Source organism: Capricornis sumatraensis, chromosome 4, assembly GCF_032405125.1.
Source record: "Capricornis sumatraensis isolate serow.1 chromosome 4, serow.2, whole genome shotgun sequence".
Taxonomy (NCBI): Eukaryota; Metazoa; Chordata; class Mammalia; order Artiodactyla; family Bovidae; genus Capricornis; species Capricornis sumatraensis.
In genome coordinates this window covers 1,247,877-1,262,876 of record NC_091072.1, presented here as the reverse complement: position 1 = coordinate 1,262,876, position 15,000 = coordinate 1,247,877, and the positions used below count along the sequence as shown (strand labels likewise).

Genomic DNA, 15,000 nt, shown 5'->3' with positions numbered 1-15,000 from the left:
AACAGTGGAAACAGTGTCAGACTTCATTTTCTGGGGCTCCAAAATCACTGCAGATGGTGATTGCAGCCATGAAATTAAAAGACGGTCACTCCTTGGAAGGAAAGTTATGACCAACCTAGATAGCACATTGAAAAGCAGAGACATTGCTTTGCTGAATAAGGTCCGTCTAGTCAAGGCTATGGTTTTTCCAGTAGTCATGTATGGTTGTGAGAGTTGGACTGTGAAGAAAGCTGAGTACTGAAGAATTGATGCTTTTGAACTGTGGTGTTGGAGAAGACTCTGGAGAGTCCCTTGGACTGCAAGGAGATCCAACCAGTCCATTCTAAAGAAGATCAGCCCTGGGTGTTCTTTGGAAGGACTGATGCTAAAGCTGAAACTCCAGTACTTTGGCCACCTCATGCGAAGAGTTGACTCATTGGAAAAGACTCTGATGCTGGGAGGGATTGGGGGCAGGAGGAGAAGGGGACGACAGAGGATGAGATGGCTGGATGGCATCACTGACTCGATGGACATGAGTCTGAGTGAACTCTGGGAGTTGGTGATGGACAGGGAGGCATGGCATGCTGCGCTTCATGGTGTCGCAAAAAGTCGGACACAACTGAGCGACTGAACTGAACTGAACTGATGTAACATAAGAAAAACTGTATGGAAAAGAAAACAGACTTCAAACTTTTTTTTTTTCCAGCAATAGTTTGTCAATAGTTTTCAAAATAAAAATTTAAAGTAGGTGTTTTAGTTTTCAGGATACTATATTATTTTATCATTTCATGATTTTTGATCTACAAAACAGTCTAAAATTTTGAAATCAGATAATTTTCTTTAAAGAAGAAAAAAGAGGGCTTCCCTGGTGACTTGGTGGTACAGAATCTGCCTGCCAATCAGGAGACACAGGTTTGATCCTTGATCCTGGGAGATCCCCCACTGGGCCACAGAGCGGCTCAGTTCTGGGGCCGCAACTGGTGGAGCCCACGTACCATACAGCCCGTGCTCTCCAGCAGGAGAGGCTACCGCAAGGCAAAGCTTGGGCAGCTGAAGGGCAGCCCTCCCTTGCGACAGCAGAGAACAGGCCTCTGTAGCAGTGAAGGCCCGGCACAGCCGAAAACAAATGAATAAATAAATGAATAAATAAATACATTAAAAAAAATTCCTGTCTTTAATAGTAAGTCTCTTCTTTCCCCAAAGAGGATGGTAACTTCTTTGATAACCACTCCTTATTTTCCCGATGTTACATTTTAATAGGATAATGTTCATTTTCTCTTAGTAAAAACTTAATGTGACACAATTAAATGATGTCAGAAACTAGCAAAGTCCATCTTATTCTTTTTGAAATCATGGGTTTGTGAAAATTAATTGGTTACATAATCAGATATGTGTTTATAGCAAACTTCCTTTTAAAAAAAAATCATGTTAAGACACTTTATGCAAAAGACAGGTAGAGTAAAACTGTACAAGGACTTGGTGATAATGGAGCAAAAGAGTACTTTTCTGTTAAATTTGCAGTGGGTTTCACAGAAAAACTGATTTATAACAAAACCTGTAAAATAAATGTGTGTGTATGTGTGCATTTCTTTCAAAAGGCTGCAACACCTCTTTCAAATGTTAGCCATTAAGCGATTATTTTTATCTACTCTGGAACGTCAGCTGCATTTAAACTGGAAGACTTCTTGAAATGCTAAAGACAAAACTTGAAGATTGAGAATTCTGACTGGCTGCTGATGACGGATGTGGGAATGACATTTAAAGTGGCAGCACACTTTCCTGCAGGAATATGTGTACATAGCTTTAATGTCAGCATTTGCCTCTGGGATGACACTTGTCAGATTTCATGGTGTCATGTGCTAGTTCAAGGTCGTAGTAGAGATTTTTATTGCACAATACCTGAATATTCCACTTATGATCTAAAAGCAACTTTTCGAAGCCAAATTTGTTGGCAAATTTGAAGCCAAATTGTTGAAGCCAATTCTTCTCTTACTGTTCCCTTCTCTGGGTACTCTAATCCCTTGCTTCTCTTTGAGTTTCAAAATGCAGAGTTCTGACATCTGTGATGAAGTCGTAGACTTACTTAATCTTGAAGTCGTTCCTATGAAAAGTAATTGTTTGCTTGTGTTGGATGGTTCCCAGGTTTCTGGAGATGACTTGACTCAGAGACTGGCTAATAAATAACAGGAGACAATCTTGGAGGGAAAAAGGCATACTACACATGCCCAGCACCTTTCTGCCCAAAGGAAAAGCAGATGAGACTCAGAGAGAAATCTCTGGCCTACTACTGCTTTTTTAAAAAATTCTCCCAGAAGGATTCCTTCCTAGGTTGAAGTTTTGTCTACAATCACAGAAAGGTTAGATGTGGCTGAAAAATCTATCCAGTTCAGTGAAGTGAGATCATGGGGTAAGGAGAGCTGGATGGACCTTCTTTCTTTACACAAGAACACAGCTTTATGCAACGCACCTGTATCAAGATGAGCCAAGGGTAAGAGGCTTGCATAAACCTGGATTGAGCTAGATGTTATCACGGGCTTCCCCTGTGGCTCAGTGGCAAAGAATCCACCTACAAGGCAGGAGATGCGGGTTCAATCCCCGGGTCAGGAAGATCGCCTAGAGAAGGAAATGGCAACCCTCTCTGTACTCTTGCCTGGAGAACCCCATGGACAGAGGAGCCTGGGGTGCTACAGTCCATGGGGTGGCAAAGAGCTGGACACAACTGAGTGACTAAACCACACAGATGATCGTACTAAGCGCAGTAAGTCAGAAAGAGGAAGACAGATACTGTGCGGCTTCCCTAACGTGTGGAATCTAAATATGACTGGAATGAACCTAGCTGTGAAGCAGGAACAGAATCACAGTCGTAGAGAACAGACCAGGGGTCGGAAGGCGGGTGAGGGTGGGGACGGGGAGGAATGGTGTCAGAGGGCCGGGTGAGCAGATGCAGAGTGTTGCATATGGGATGGATTAGCAGCAAAGTCCTACAGGAGACTACAGTCAGTATCCTATGATAAGCCACAGTGTAAAAGAACATCAAAAAGGCAGGGCGGTGAAGCAGTGTACATGGATATAAAAATTAATACCCATGCAATTAATGCAAGAGCAGTCCAATAAATTCTTCAAACAGGATCAATGACAAAGAACACTTGAAGTATCCAGAGGGTCATCTGTCTACACTGCGTTTCCAGCTCGTAGCCCCACACCCACACCCCACACCTCCCCTGCAGCGTCACACGCAGCCTCCACCCCGCATCATCACTTCCCAAAATTCTACACACCTTGGTCTCTCCATAGCATTTTGGACTTTCATACCACTCAACCTTTATTTTTTTAATCTGTGGAAGGTTCAGTGGCTTATTTAATAGCAGATTTTAAAAGATTAAGATAATTATTATCAGAGTGCTTTGGGACTATAACTCAGTTACCGAGTGCACATGCTTTTTGTCTTGTTTTCTTTTGCTTTTTAATATGTCGGGTCTTGAATGGGGCCCACCGATGGTCGGTAATTTGATCACTCCCCTTTCCCCACGATGCCCCGAGCTATTTCACTTGTGGAAAACATGGGCTCAGCTGTATCTGTGCAGAGAGTTTTTGTTTTTTTAATGTAAGTACAGCCTTAACTGGCAGTGTTCCTTTGGAGTAACTTTCTTAATATTCAGAGTGACAATCACTTAGTCCTATGGTGGATGGAAATACCACTGAGAGTATAGGTTTGCCAGGCACCTTAAAAATACGTTAAAGGTACATTTTGAAAGTACCTGCGGGGATAGCACTGCTTACCTCGCCTGTATTTTCATATGCGTTGTATATGCAGCGTTCACTTCTGTACCAGGAGAAGGAGATGAACTTTTCTCTAAGGGAAAGTGCATCCTGAGCTGTCTGAGAAGACAACTGACTACATGTCGTGGATTTAATTGAATACAGCATCATGCCCTCAAAATATATATCCAAAGGATTTGATTTATTAAAAATAAGTCAGGCAGGAGAAAAAGGGACATCGCTCCATCCTTCAGAATAGCGTTCTCCATGTAGGCGCAAACCAGTCCAATCCGTGTTCCTCAATGGACGATAAGAAGTCCTAACTCCAGACTTTGACTCACACTCTGTCTTTGATGTTCTGTGTTGTTGGAAAACTGATGCATGAGTGTCCTCTCTGTTCAAACTGTTTCTAATATACAGTTTCCTTGTCCAGTGTTCTTTCAATAAGGGTACCTAGGCCTTTGAGGATACTTGTTAGAATGATGCAAATGAAGGTGTGGATTATATATTTCTCTACTTATAAAAAGAGATTCTACCGCAACACCCTCCCTACCAGAGTTGGAGTGACAAAGAGGACACTGTGACTCTTATTTTCTGGCAAAATGGAACGTTGAGATTGAGTCACGGGAAGTGATGTCTGCATACTTAGTCCTCCACTGCGATTTCTTCCTTGTGAGCTGGCAATTTTAAAGTGTTTGAACTGGAAAACATTCCAATCCAAAATCTCCCTGCCTGCTTCCACCTCACCTGAAGCCATGACAGGCCCCCCTCCACCAATAAGTTAATAAACACATTTTTAAGATGATGTTCTAACTCAACTAATGTCTCTCTGGTATCAAAAAACAATGTTAGGAAAATATAAATCTGGGGAAATGCAGATTTCTATTTATAAGAATCTCAGAAAGCACAAACAAAAGAATTGCAGTGGCCCCATGAAGTAGTTGAAACACAGGGGATCTTCCTGGCAATGGACCAGGGTGCAAAAGACCCACGTGTTGCAAGAATGCCCCTGCCTTGGACTTCCCAGGCTACGCTCTGTGAGAAGCAAGGAAAAGGAAAGAAGGGTAAAACGGCCTGGCTTCCGTGGCTCCATCTGGACCTCACAGGGCGTTTGCTTTTGAACTCTTACACGTCAGTCTTGGCCTCTGGGGCACCTACTTGTGTTGTTATTAGTGAATTTTTCCTGGTAGACACCTGTTGGGTCCTGTGTCAGTAATACCCGCTGTAGACGGAGAAAGCACATTGCCTGAGCTCAGAAGGTGAGAGCTGCTCTTTTCCAGGGCCCTTGTTAATCTTGGGAGCCCAGCATCTTTGGTGACAGAAGAAATGCAGTACAGTTGTAAATTCTCATTTCTTTCCCCCACTTCACAAAGAAAGTGTTGTTGATAGGTTAGTGTGCAGCTCCATTTCTCTGAAGAGAGGCAATAGAACATTTCTCCCTTCCATCTAGAGGTTTTAGAACTTGCTTCCCATTGCTTTGTAGCATCATTCTCAACAGAACCCCGCTGCTTGGCCACGGCCAGGATTGGCTTGAATGGTACCTATTATTGAAAGGGAGTCTGTATTTGCAGTAATACAGAGCACGCCAGTTCAGAAATGAGCCTGATCGCACGGTTCATTTTGTTCTCCTTTGTAGAGCCAGGCTGCGGCCCACTACAAAGGCACGAAGCACGCCAAGAAGCTCAAAGCACTGGACACCATGAAGGCCAAGCAGACGTCTGTCGCTGCCAAGGACAGTGCAAAGACTGCCTCCAGCTGCACCACCACCCACGCCACCAGTTCCAGCTCTGACGAAACAGGTTACGGCACGCTCTTTGTTGTCTGTTGTCCTCCTCATCCTTGTCGTGCGGGGACTCCTTCCCTGCTCTGCTGCTGACGCTCCTGCGCCTTGGTTCACATCTGACCCATCTCTCTGTGTAATGGTAATGCCCCCCCACCCCACCCCCGCGTTTTTCCAATACCCTTGAGAGATGGATGATCACTAGTAACATTGCAGGTTTTGTACCGGAAACAGTCCAATTGCTGCTTTTGAGGAACCCAAGAGTCAAAAGGGCGTCTGAAGCCACAGCCTTTTCTGAGAAGGGACCCTTTCAGAGTGCCTCATCTGCATCTTGTTTGCAGCGTCTGCACCCAGAACTGCATGGCAGATTTGATTTCCCTGTGAGTACACAGCAGACTGTGCTAAATGAACCGCAAAGGCCCCTGTAAGGGCATTACTACCGACAGGGCTTATCCTCATAAATCCTGAATATTGCATTCTCTTAAGTAATGGCTGTGTGAATCTGGTCTTGTTATGGCTGGGTAACCTTCCCTCTGCATATACAGGTAAGTGTTATTGATGCCAATTATTCTTTTTAAGAGTCCTCACAGTGAAATAATGGCCTCTGAAGGGTCCCTTGACATAGCTCCTCAAACAGTTTATTCATAACAAGGGAAGCCGGGGCTGGGGTGGGGGCGGGTTCTGGAAGCTTGCATTTTAAAATATAAGGCCACTGGTCCTCAGAACTTACATAACAGGAAAGCAGTGTGATCCCTGGATGCGCCTTGAATAAATCACTTTCTAAGAACACAAGGGCTGCTATGTATCAGTGGCTTCCCAGGCCCCAGAGATAGCAGGAAGCATTGATGTTGTCATCAGTGGTAATGTCTTACCTGGAAGAGATCTGCTGGCCTTGGCTGATGAAAATATAAAACCAACAGTGAATGAACACAACAGATTAAAGCAACTTTATTACACGAGGTACACCCGTGAGATGTACGCAGCATCCTCAGAGGGCCTGGAGAGAGGCTTGCTCCTGTGTGAGCCTGTAAGGGGTGCTGGTATTCCCCCGAGTCCCCAGGATGTATTTCACATACTTCACACGAGCATCACTGTGGACGCAGTCTGCCTCCTCTGTGAGGACCCTGTGTCTCCTCTGAAGCCGGGACCTCTTGTCGCCTTCGTACCCTGGCACCAGTCTGACGGGGTGTGGGTGCTGAGTAAACTGTTGGCTACATTTTCTCTCACCCTTTTAATTCTCTGATTCATCCAATTTTGTGTCCCAACATATAAAAGGAAAAAAAATTATCATGTTCATTTCTTTGAAGGTCTGAGTAAGAGCTGAATCATACCATCGCATTAGTTCAGATATAAGACCTTGTATGGAAAACATTACCCTTTTCTCTGTTAATTGAAAATTCACTGCCTTATTTTGGGGACTGTAGGAGAAGTCATGAAGCAAGTGAGTGTCATTTTTCTCCCAGATATTGGGGCACAAACTGGGATTCCCTAAAGCCATGCTCGCCACAAAGATCTATATTTCATTTGCAAAATGATGGTAGGTAGGAATACTAAAGATGTAAATTTGATGTAAAAGATTTGATATAAAAAGATGAGTTTGATGTCCAGAGTTTGATGTAAATTTTTGCTTCCTCTCAAACTTTTCTATTCCTAGACATTTTTAATCCATAATGGCTATTTGGGTTACTTTGACGTCTCTTTAAAATGCAAAAAAATCCCTCTATACTGAGAATGAGCACCATTTACTATCTATACATACATATATGTATACACACGTGTATATATATGCATGTACATATATATATGCACATGCTGAGGAGAGCTGCTCGTTTGGCTTAAGAAAGGCTCCCTTGTGCGTCCATTTCTATTCTTTGAATGACTTGTGAATGCACGCCTCCGTCCCTCACCTTAGGGACTAGAGTGGAAGGGATCACAGCCGTCGGGGCTCTCTCTTCTAAGAGGATGAGTGGAAGCTAGCTGGGGTTTGTGGTGGGAAAGAGCCCACATAGAACGGGCAGATTCCCAGTGGAGACGCCAGGCCCACCTAGTGGTTGGAGTGTGCTGAAGTGGTGAAGGGCCCTTTCTAGCTGAAGCTGGAGGAAATGGTAGAAGCCAGAGGGAGAATAAAGTCTGCAAAGTTAGTACAGATATCTTAAAGCCAAAAGAGGCTGGAGATGGACATCAGGAAAGTCTCTGCCTTTCTGGGCCATGGGGGCCTCTACTTGCAGAGGGACAGACTGTACAGGTTGAAACACTGATAGTCACGGCACACTCACCGGATGTCTTAGGCCAAATTCTATCCTTCCCTGGGATTTCTGCAAAACTACCCATGAAAAGTAGCCCAGAAAGCTCTTAGAATATTATAGACTCTCATCCCATTTTATTGCAGTGTGAATCCAAGGCACCTATGCTGGCAAACTGGGGTTTTCTTAGCTGTCCTTTTTATTACTGTCCGTGTCCTCATACTGATTAGAAAGGGATACAACTCTAAAAACACAATGGGTCTCTGAGCTAGTTTCTTAGAATAATTAAATAAGTATTTAATTATTTATTTAATCTCCTTCTTGAAAGTAGAAGAAGAGAGAAGAGTCTGAAATCAGGGACCCTGTATGTTTTAATAATAACAAATTGTAACTTGCTTAACGAACAAAGTTGGGAGGAGCTGGAGGCTGATCACTGAATGGTGTCTACAGCTCACCACTGCATTTTTAGAGGCAATTAGTTTATATATATATATAAATTTGGCAAAATTAGTGAAAGTGATTTAACCTTTCTAGACATTCTATGCATAAATCACACAACTTTGCCAAATTTATATATACCAATTGCCTTTTAAAAATGCTTGAGTATACAGTGATTTGATAGATAAGAGAAGGTTGGGCAACAATAGTTTAAAAAAAAAGCAAGACGTGGTGTGGACTTGAATTTAAAAATTGCTTTGGAGTCTCTAAAATACAAGAAATAGAATACTCATGAAAAAAAATCTCATTCCAAATCTACTTATTAAAAAATTTTTTGACAAATAATTCCTTTGAAATTCCTATATCATGTACTATGGCTTTTAATTGCTGTCTTAGGCTAACAAATATCTGACATGATCCACTGGCTGAGCTCTTAGCCGCTGGACTTCCTGACCTTCCGTCCCTTCACTCTGCAGGCTGCGGTGGTGAGCAGTAGATGCCACTCAGTGATCAGCCTCCAGCTGCTCCCAGAAAGCCTTCTTCCCCTGCTGCTAAGCAAGAGCACGCTCCTTGCAGCAATGCTTGATTTTAGTTCTTTCAATCTAATGAGGAGTGCTAGATTGATGGATTTAACACAGAAAAATTTACAGGCAAAAATAAGATTTTAAAAAATATTTGGAACACTCAAAATTGTTGGTATGGGAGGGTGATTACTGGTCATTACAGAGCATTTCAAGGAGCAAACATTTCCAAAGGCGACCAGAGTACCTGATCTAGTAGCTGTTTTAGGGTTTTTAATTATTTTTTTATTTTAAAATTGAAGTAAATTGATTTCACAATGTGTTAGTTTCAAGTGTACAGGTGTGTATATTTATATGTGTATATGTACATATATCGGAGAAGGCAATGGCAACCTACTCCAGTACTCTTGCCTGGAGAATCCATGGACGGAGGAGCCTGGTGGGCTGCAGTCCATGGGGTCGCTAAGAGTTAGACACGACTGAGCGACTTCACATTTACTTTTCACTTTCATGCATTGGAGAAGGAAATGGCAACCCACTCCAGTGTTCTTGCCTGGAGAATCCTGTGGACGGAGGAGCCTGGTGGGCTGCCATCTATGGGGTCACAGAGTCAGACACGACTGAAGCGACTTAGCGTGTACATTTATATATATTCTTTCAGATTTTTCCCTTTATAGAAAATTATAAGATATTGAGTATAGTTCCCTGTGCTATACAGTAGGACCTTGCCATTTATCTGTTTTATATACAGTAGGATATATCTGTTAATCCCAAACTCCTAATTTATCCTTTCCCTTATGTTCATGCAAATTCTTAATACAAAAAAGTAATCATGATATTAAGAAATTATGCTTAAAGTAACTTGGGAAATGTAACTCCGTTGGCTCTTTCTGTGAAATGACAGTTCACAATTGCTGGATTAAGTCTCGTTGGTTGAAAGTTACCCTCTGGTCTTTCTTTACTTGCCCTTTCTGGACACTTTTATTCATTCCCGTGATCTATCTGTGCCGGGGTCCAGCCCCAGTGGATCCAGGGTGATTCGAAGGTGGGGACGGAGTCGGCGTCTTTGGAAAAATACATATTTAATCACAGATATAGAGAAATGCATGAAAAGTGAAAAGTGAAAGTGAAGTCGCTCAGTCGTGTCTGACTCTTAGCGACCCCATGGACTGCAGCCCACCAGGCTCCTCCGTCCATGGATTCTCCAGGCAAGAGTACTGGAGTAGGTTGCCTTTGCCTTCTCCGATAGTGGATAGTGCAGTAGGAAGATTAGTGGAGAAAAAGAGGCTGAATAACTTGGATTACATGGAATAGCATCCATGCTCCAGATGGGAATTCAGCCAGAAAAACAGGAGCAAGAAAGAAGCGACATGGGGGAGTCAGTCTTTCCAGAAACTGATCCGATGTCTTTCTTTTTGGGTTAGCTTATATACCTTTTGTTACACATAGGGATGAATACAGAGTCATGTGGGGGTCAGCAGTCCTGACCTTTATCAAAATCAGGTGCTTCACATAAATGTACAAAAAAAGGTATTAGGGATATTACATCATCTTCTGGCCATGAGTGAGACCTGCTGACATTTTATGATCCTTTCTTTCTGATAACCAAGAAACTTATTTTTTCCAAGGGTGTTTTTTCTTAAATCAAGCACCGCCCTCCAAATAAAGTTACATTCCTATAGGGTGAGGGTGTAGTGAGTTACAATAAAGAAAGGAATTTATTTAACCCAAGGTTAACATGATTAGTCTTAAAGGTTAATACTTATTTCTCCTACATGCTTAAAGGTTAATACTTATTTCTCTTATATGTTAGTTATATTCATTATAAGGGTAGGAAACATGGAGATTTAGCAGCAAACATCAGCCCAACAAATGAAAATCCTTTCACCAATGCTCCCCTTAAGATCTATTTAGTCTTAAGATAGTGATAAAGTTACATTCTTACATAGCAAGGACACAGTGATTTATAACAAAGTACAGTGATCTATTACAAAACAGAAAATCCATTAACTCAAAAAGTCTAGTATTGCTAACATCAAAAACTACTATATTTCCTTTGCTATATTCCAAATACATTGATTAATATATTCCCAAGTGCCTAAGGATACGGAGGCCTGGCGGCAATTATTGACTCAACAAGAAGAAAAGGCCCTATGCTAATTAAGACTCTCAAAATACTCCAAAACTCTCTGTGCTGTTTATGGTTGAGAGGTAGTAAACAATCATGTGGCAGGAGTATGGATAATCCTGTCACACAAGCTAGTCTGTCAGCAGAGAGGTCTGACCTGAGACATCCTTGTCCCACCCAGAGCAGGGAATTAGCAGCAATTATTGACACAACAAATGAAAAACCCTTCACCAATATAATTCCTAACCAACCCGTTATACTAATAATTTCTAACTCCCCCAAAGAATTTGCCTTTAGTAAGTCTAAAACATCTCATGCCTCTCAGGTTGGGAGGCTGTAAATAATCACATGTGGCCGGACGAACCTATACAGGCTGGATAGATAACCTTCAGAGGAGTCTGTAAGCTGAAACACTCTTGTCACGCCCAGGAATTTGTATTGACTTGGAGCTGCATCTCCGAGAGAAACGGTTATGGGGGAGAGCCCCCCGTAAAGTCAGAGGTGTAGGTGAGAGCATAAAACAGACTCTGGTTTTGGGGTAGATGCTCGGGAACAGGGGGTTTCCTGAGGCGTGATCACGCCTTTGCGTATGCCAAGCCTCCTTCCTCATGACCTTTGCCATGGGCGGAGTTCCTCACGCTGGCCCCCGGCATATCTGTTAGTTAGGCTAGGTGATACTGCAGTAACAAACCATGCTTTCACAGCCACTAATGATCTCTCACACCCCATGTAGCAGCCCTGCTGTCTTTCCCATGCTAATTTAACTCTGGGGCCAGGCTGATGGAGTGGTCACTACGTGGACATCACCAGTTCTTTGGAAGAGGGGAAGAGAAGGGCGTGAATCAGTGGACTTTTACAGTTTTTTAATGGGAGTGACACATAACTCTGCTCTCACTTTCACTGGTGAGTCACATGGTCAAGCCTGGGTGTAAAGGGCGGGGAGGGATATTCTCCTCTGGGAAGGGAGGCAGCTTAATGGTGAGCAATAAAGCATCACTTCCCACCACGGCTCCCACTGCCCCGTGCTCGAGGCTCAGCGGCCACATCTCAGCTTTGTCCTCCTAAGACCTGACCTGACCTCTGTGGCTTATGGGTCACTCACTCGGCTGGGTGGGCAGCACCTCTGTTTTGCAAGTTCAAAGAAGAAGAAGCCTAACTGGCCGTCGCCTCCAGCTTTCTCTCCTGCTGTCTTTCCGAGCCCTGCAGCCTGTGGCTCTGAAACCTTCCGGCTGCCGTAGCCTCTGCCTCCTGGCTCAGCTTGTGCGTCTCCTCAGTGGCCGGAACGCACTCCCCTCACGTTCCGAGGAAGCATCTTTCACCCTTTCAAGCATGATTTCTCCCCATGTCCTGGCCTCATGGACCTCTGATTTTACCCTTACCCTTGCCTTCAAGTCAAAGTATTAATCACTCAGTCGTGCCCGGCTCTCCCCACGGACTGTAGCCCACCAGGCTCCTCTGTCCACGGGATTCTCTCCAGGCAAGAATACTGGAGTGGGTGGCCATTCCCCTCTCCATGGAATCTTCCCAGCCCAGGGATCGAACCTGGGTCTCCTGCATTGGCAGCAGCGTCTTTACCATCTGAGCCACCAGGGAAGCCCCTGCAGTTGCCTTCAGTTCAGTTCAGTTCAGTCGCTCAGTCGTGTCCAACTCTTTGGACCCCATGAATTGCAGCATGCCAGGCCTCCCGGTTCATCACCAACTCCCGGAGTTCACTCACTCACATCCATCGAGTCAGTGATGCCATCCGCCACCTCATCTTCTGTTGTCCCCTTCTCCTCCTGCCCCCAATCCCTCCCAGCATCAGGGTCTTTTCCAATGAGTCAACGCTTCACATGAGGTGGCCAAAGTACTGGAGTTTCAGCTTCAGCATCATTCCTTCCAAAGAAATCCCAGGGCTGATTTCCTTCAGAATGGACTGGTTGGATCTCCTTGCAGTCCAAGGCACTCTCAAGAGTCTTCTCCAACACCACAGTTCAAAAGCATCAATTCTTCAGCACTCAGCTTTCTTCACAGTCCAACTCTCACAACCATACATGACCACTGGAAAAACCATAGCCTTGACTAGATGGACCTTTGTTGGCAAAGTAATGTCTGCTTTTCAATATGCTATCTAGGTTGGTCATAACTTTTCTTCCAAGGAGTAAGCGTCTTTTAATTTCATGGCTGCAATCACCATCTGCAGTGATTTTGGAGCCCCCCAAAATAAAGTCTGACACTATTTCCACTGTTTCCCCATCTGTTTCCCATGAAGTGATGGGACCGGATGCCATGATCTTCATTTTCTGAATGTTGAGCTTTAAGCCAACTTTTTCACTCTCCACTTTCACTTTCATCAAGAGGCTTTTTATTTCCTCTTCACTTTCTGCCATAAAGGTGGTGTCATCTGCATATCTGAGGTTATTGATATTTCTCTCGGCAATCTTGATTCCAGCTTGTGCTTCTTTCAACCCAGCGTTTCTCACGATGTACTCTGCATATAGTCTCCATGCAAATCCAGCTGCCTCCATCCGGGGCCCTGACAACTGCAGCCTTCACCCCCCGCCCATTTACAGGGGCCAGTGTAAGCTGGCACACACCCATCAGAAACCTTCAAGGAGCCTTTTCGGTGGACCTCATGGTCCCCCGTGGTTTGACCGCAACCTACCTTTTCAAACATTTTTCTCTGTTATTTCCCTGCAATATTCTTCCCTAGAGACCGTTCCCCACGTGCCTTTGTTTCTTGCACTGTGCTTCTAAATTTCTCCCTGAAAAGTGGGTCACTTTTCTCTTCTTCCTCCTGCCTGTGAAGTCCCATAAGAATCCATACCTCCCTGGCTCCCCTATCCTATTCTTGCTCAAATATAATTTCTATGACTTGCCTATTTCTGTTGCCAGATGACATGCTCATTTAGAAGACATACTTGCATAATCCTTTTACTTATCCTTTTTTCTTTGCAGAGCATTTTTATATAACAGATAGCTTGAAAACTTGAAACAATCAGTTTTTCTCTTTTGTTCTTGAATTAAAGCAAATCTTTGGACATTCTTATTAGTGAGTACCTGATTCCATGAAAGAATGATAATTCTGTTATCCAAGGAATTATAAGATATTGCTCAGAGAATTTCAGAATTGCAGGTTTTCATAATGGTAAAGTCTCACCCCTAAAGTTTGCTTCCTGGTTTTTTTTTTTTTTCTTTTGAGATTCTTCAGTTACACAAGTAAGGAAGATCTGACATTTCTACTGTCCTTTCAGTGACTATCAATCAGGAGTTAATTAGTTGGTTGAGATTTTAGATTTATGTTAGCCATCTTGGCTTTCCAAGTGGCTCAGTGATAAAAGAACCCACCTGCCAATAGGAGATGCAGGAGACATGAATTCAATCCCTGGGTCGGGAAGACCCCCTGGAGGAGGGCATGGCAACCCACTCCACTACTCTTGCCTGGAGAATCCCATGGACTGAGGAGCCTGGTGGGCTACAGCCCATGGGGTCACAAAGAGTCAGACATGACTGAGCGACTTCACTCACTCATTCAAATCATGAGAATGGTGACCTGGAAATAAAAGTGGTAGCTGAGTAGTCTGCAAGGAAAAGCCAGGCTGGTGTCATTTAGAAAAGAGACAGTTTTCAGCGAGGATGGGTGGGACTTAGCTTTGTTTCTGTTTTCCTAAGGATGACGGGAAGAGTTTGCCTTTCTTGACAAAGGCTTCAAACAAAGGTCCCAAATGTTGAAAGTTATAACAGAATACAGGCTGGGCTTGACATCAGAAAGCCATGCATTTGAAAATCTGTGTTATACCTTTGTACACACAGTACACTATGGAATATATTAGATGGTATTTTATTATATAAATGTGTAATACACGTATTTGCCAATATGCGAGATTCCGTCTTTAATACATGTTCCTGAAATACCCCAGTGCACCAGGCATTCATTATTAGCATTGTGCATTTTCTTTAAGAAGAGAGACACAAGCTTCTGTGGCTTATGAAGCCATAGCTCTGTCGACCTTTCAGAGGCAATACACAGTCATTTGTAAGTGGACACATTTCTATTAGCACTTAGATCTGGTGGAGTGGTGTACACAGGCCGCGCTTGGCAGAGTGGATATTGTGCTAGCTCCTGGGGTCTCTTTTCTGGCTCATTCTCCCAAACAAAGACTCCCTGGGACC

At 43.6% G+C, this 15,000-nt stretch overlaps 1 protein-coding gene across 1 annotated transcript in view; it reads left to right on the top strand.

Annotated features, from left to right (window-relative positions):
• Window positions 1–15,000, top strand: part of ZNF385D (zinc finger protein 385D) — a 757,956-nt gene that overhangs the window by 646,303 nt on the left and 96,653 nt on the right. Inside the window, exon 9 of the mRNA XM_068970436.1 lies at window positions 5,375–5,537. Within this exon, the coding sequence (XP_068826537.1) occupies window positions 5,375–5,537 (163 nt within the window). The remainder of the gene's footprint in view (window positions 1–5,374; window positions 5,538–15,000) is intronic.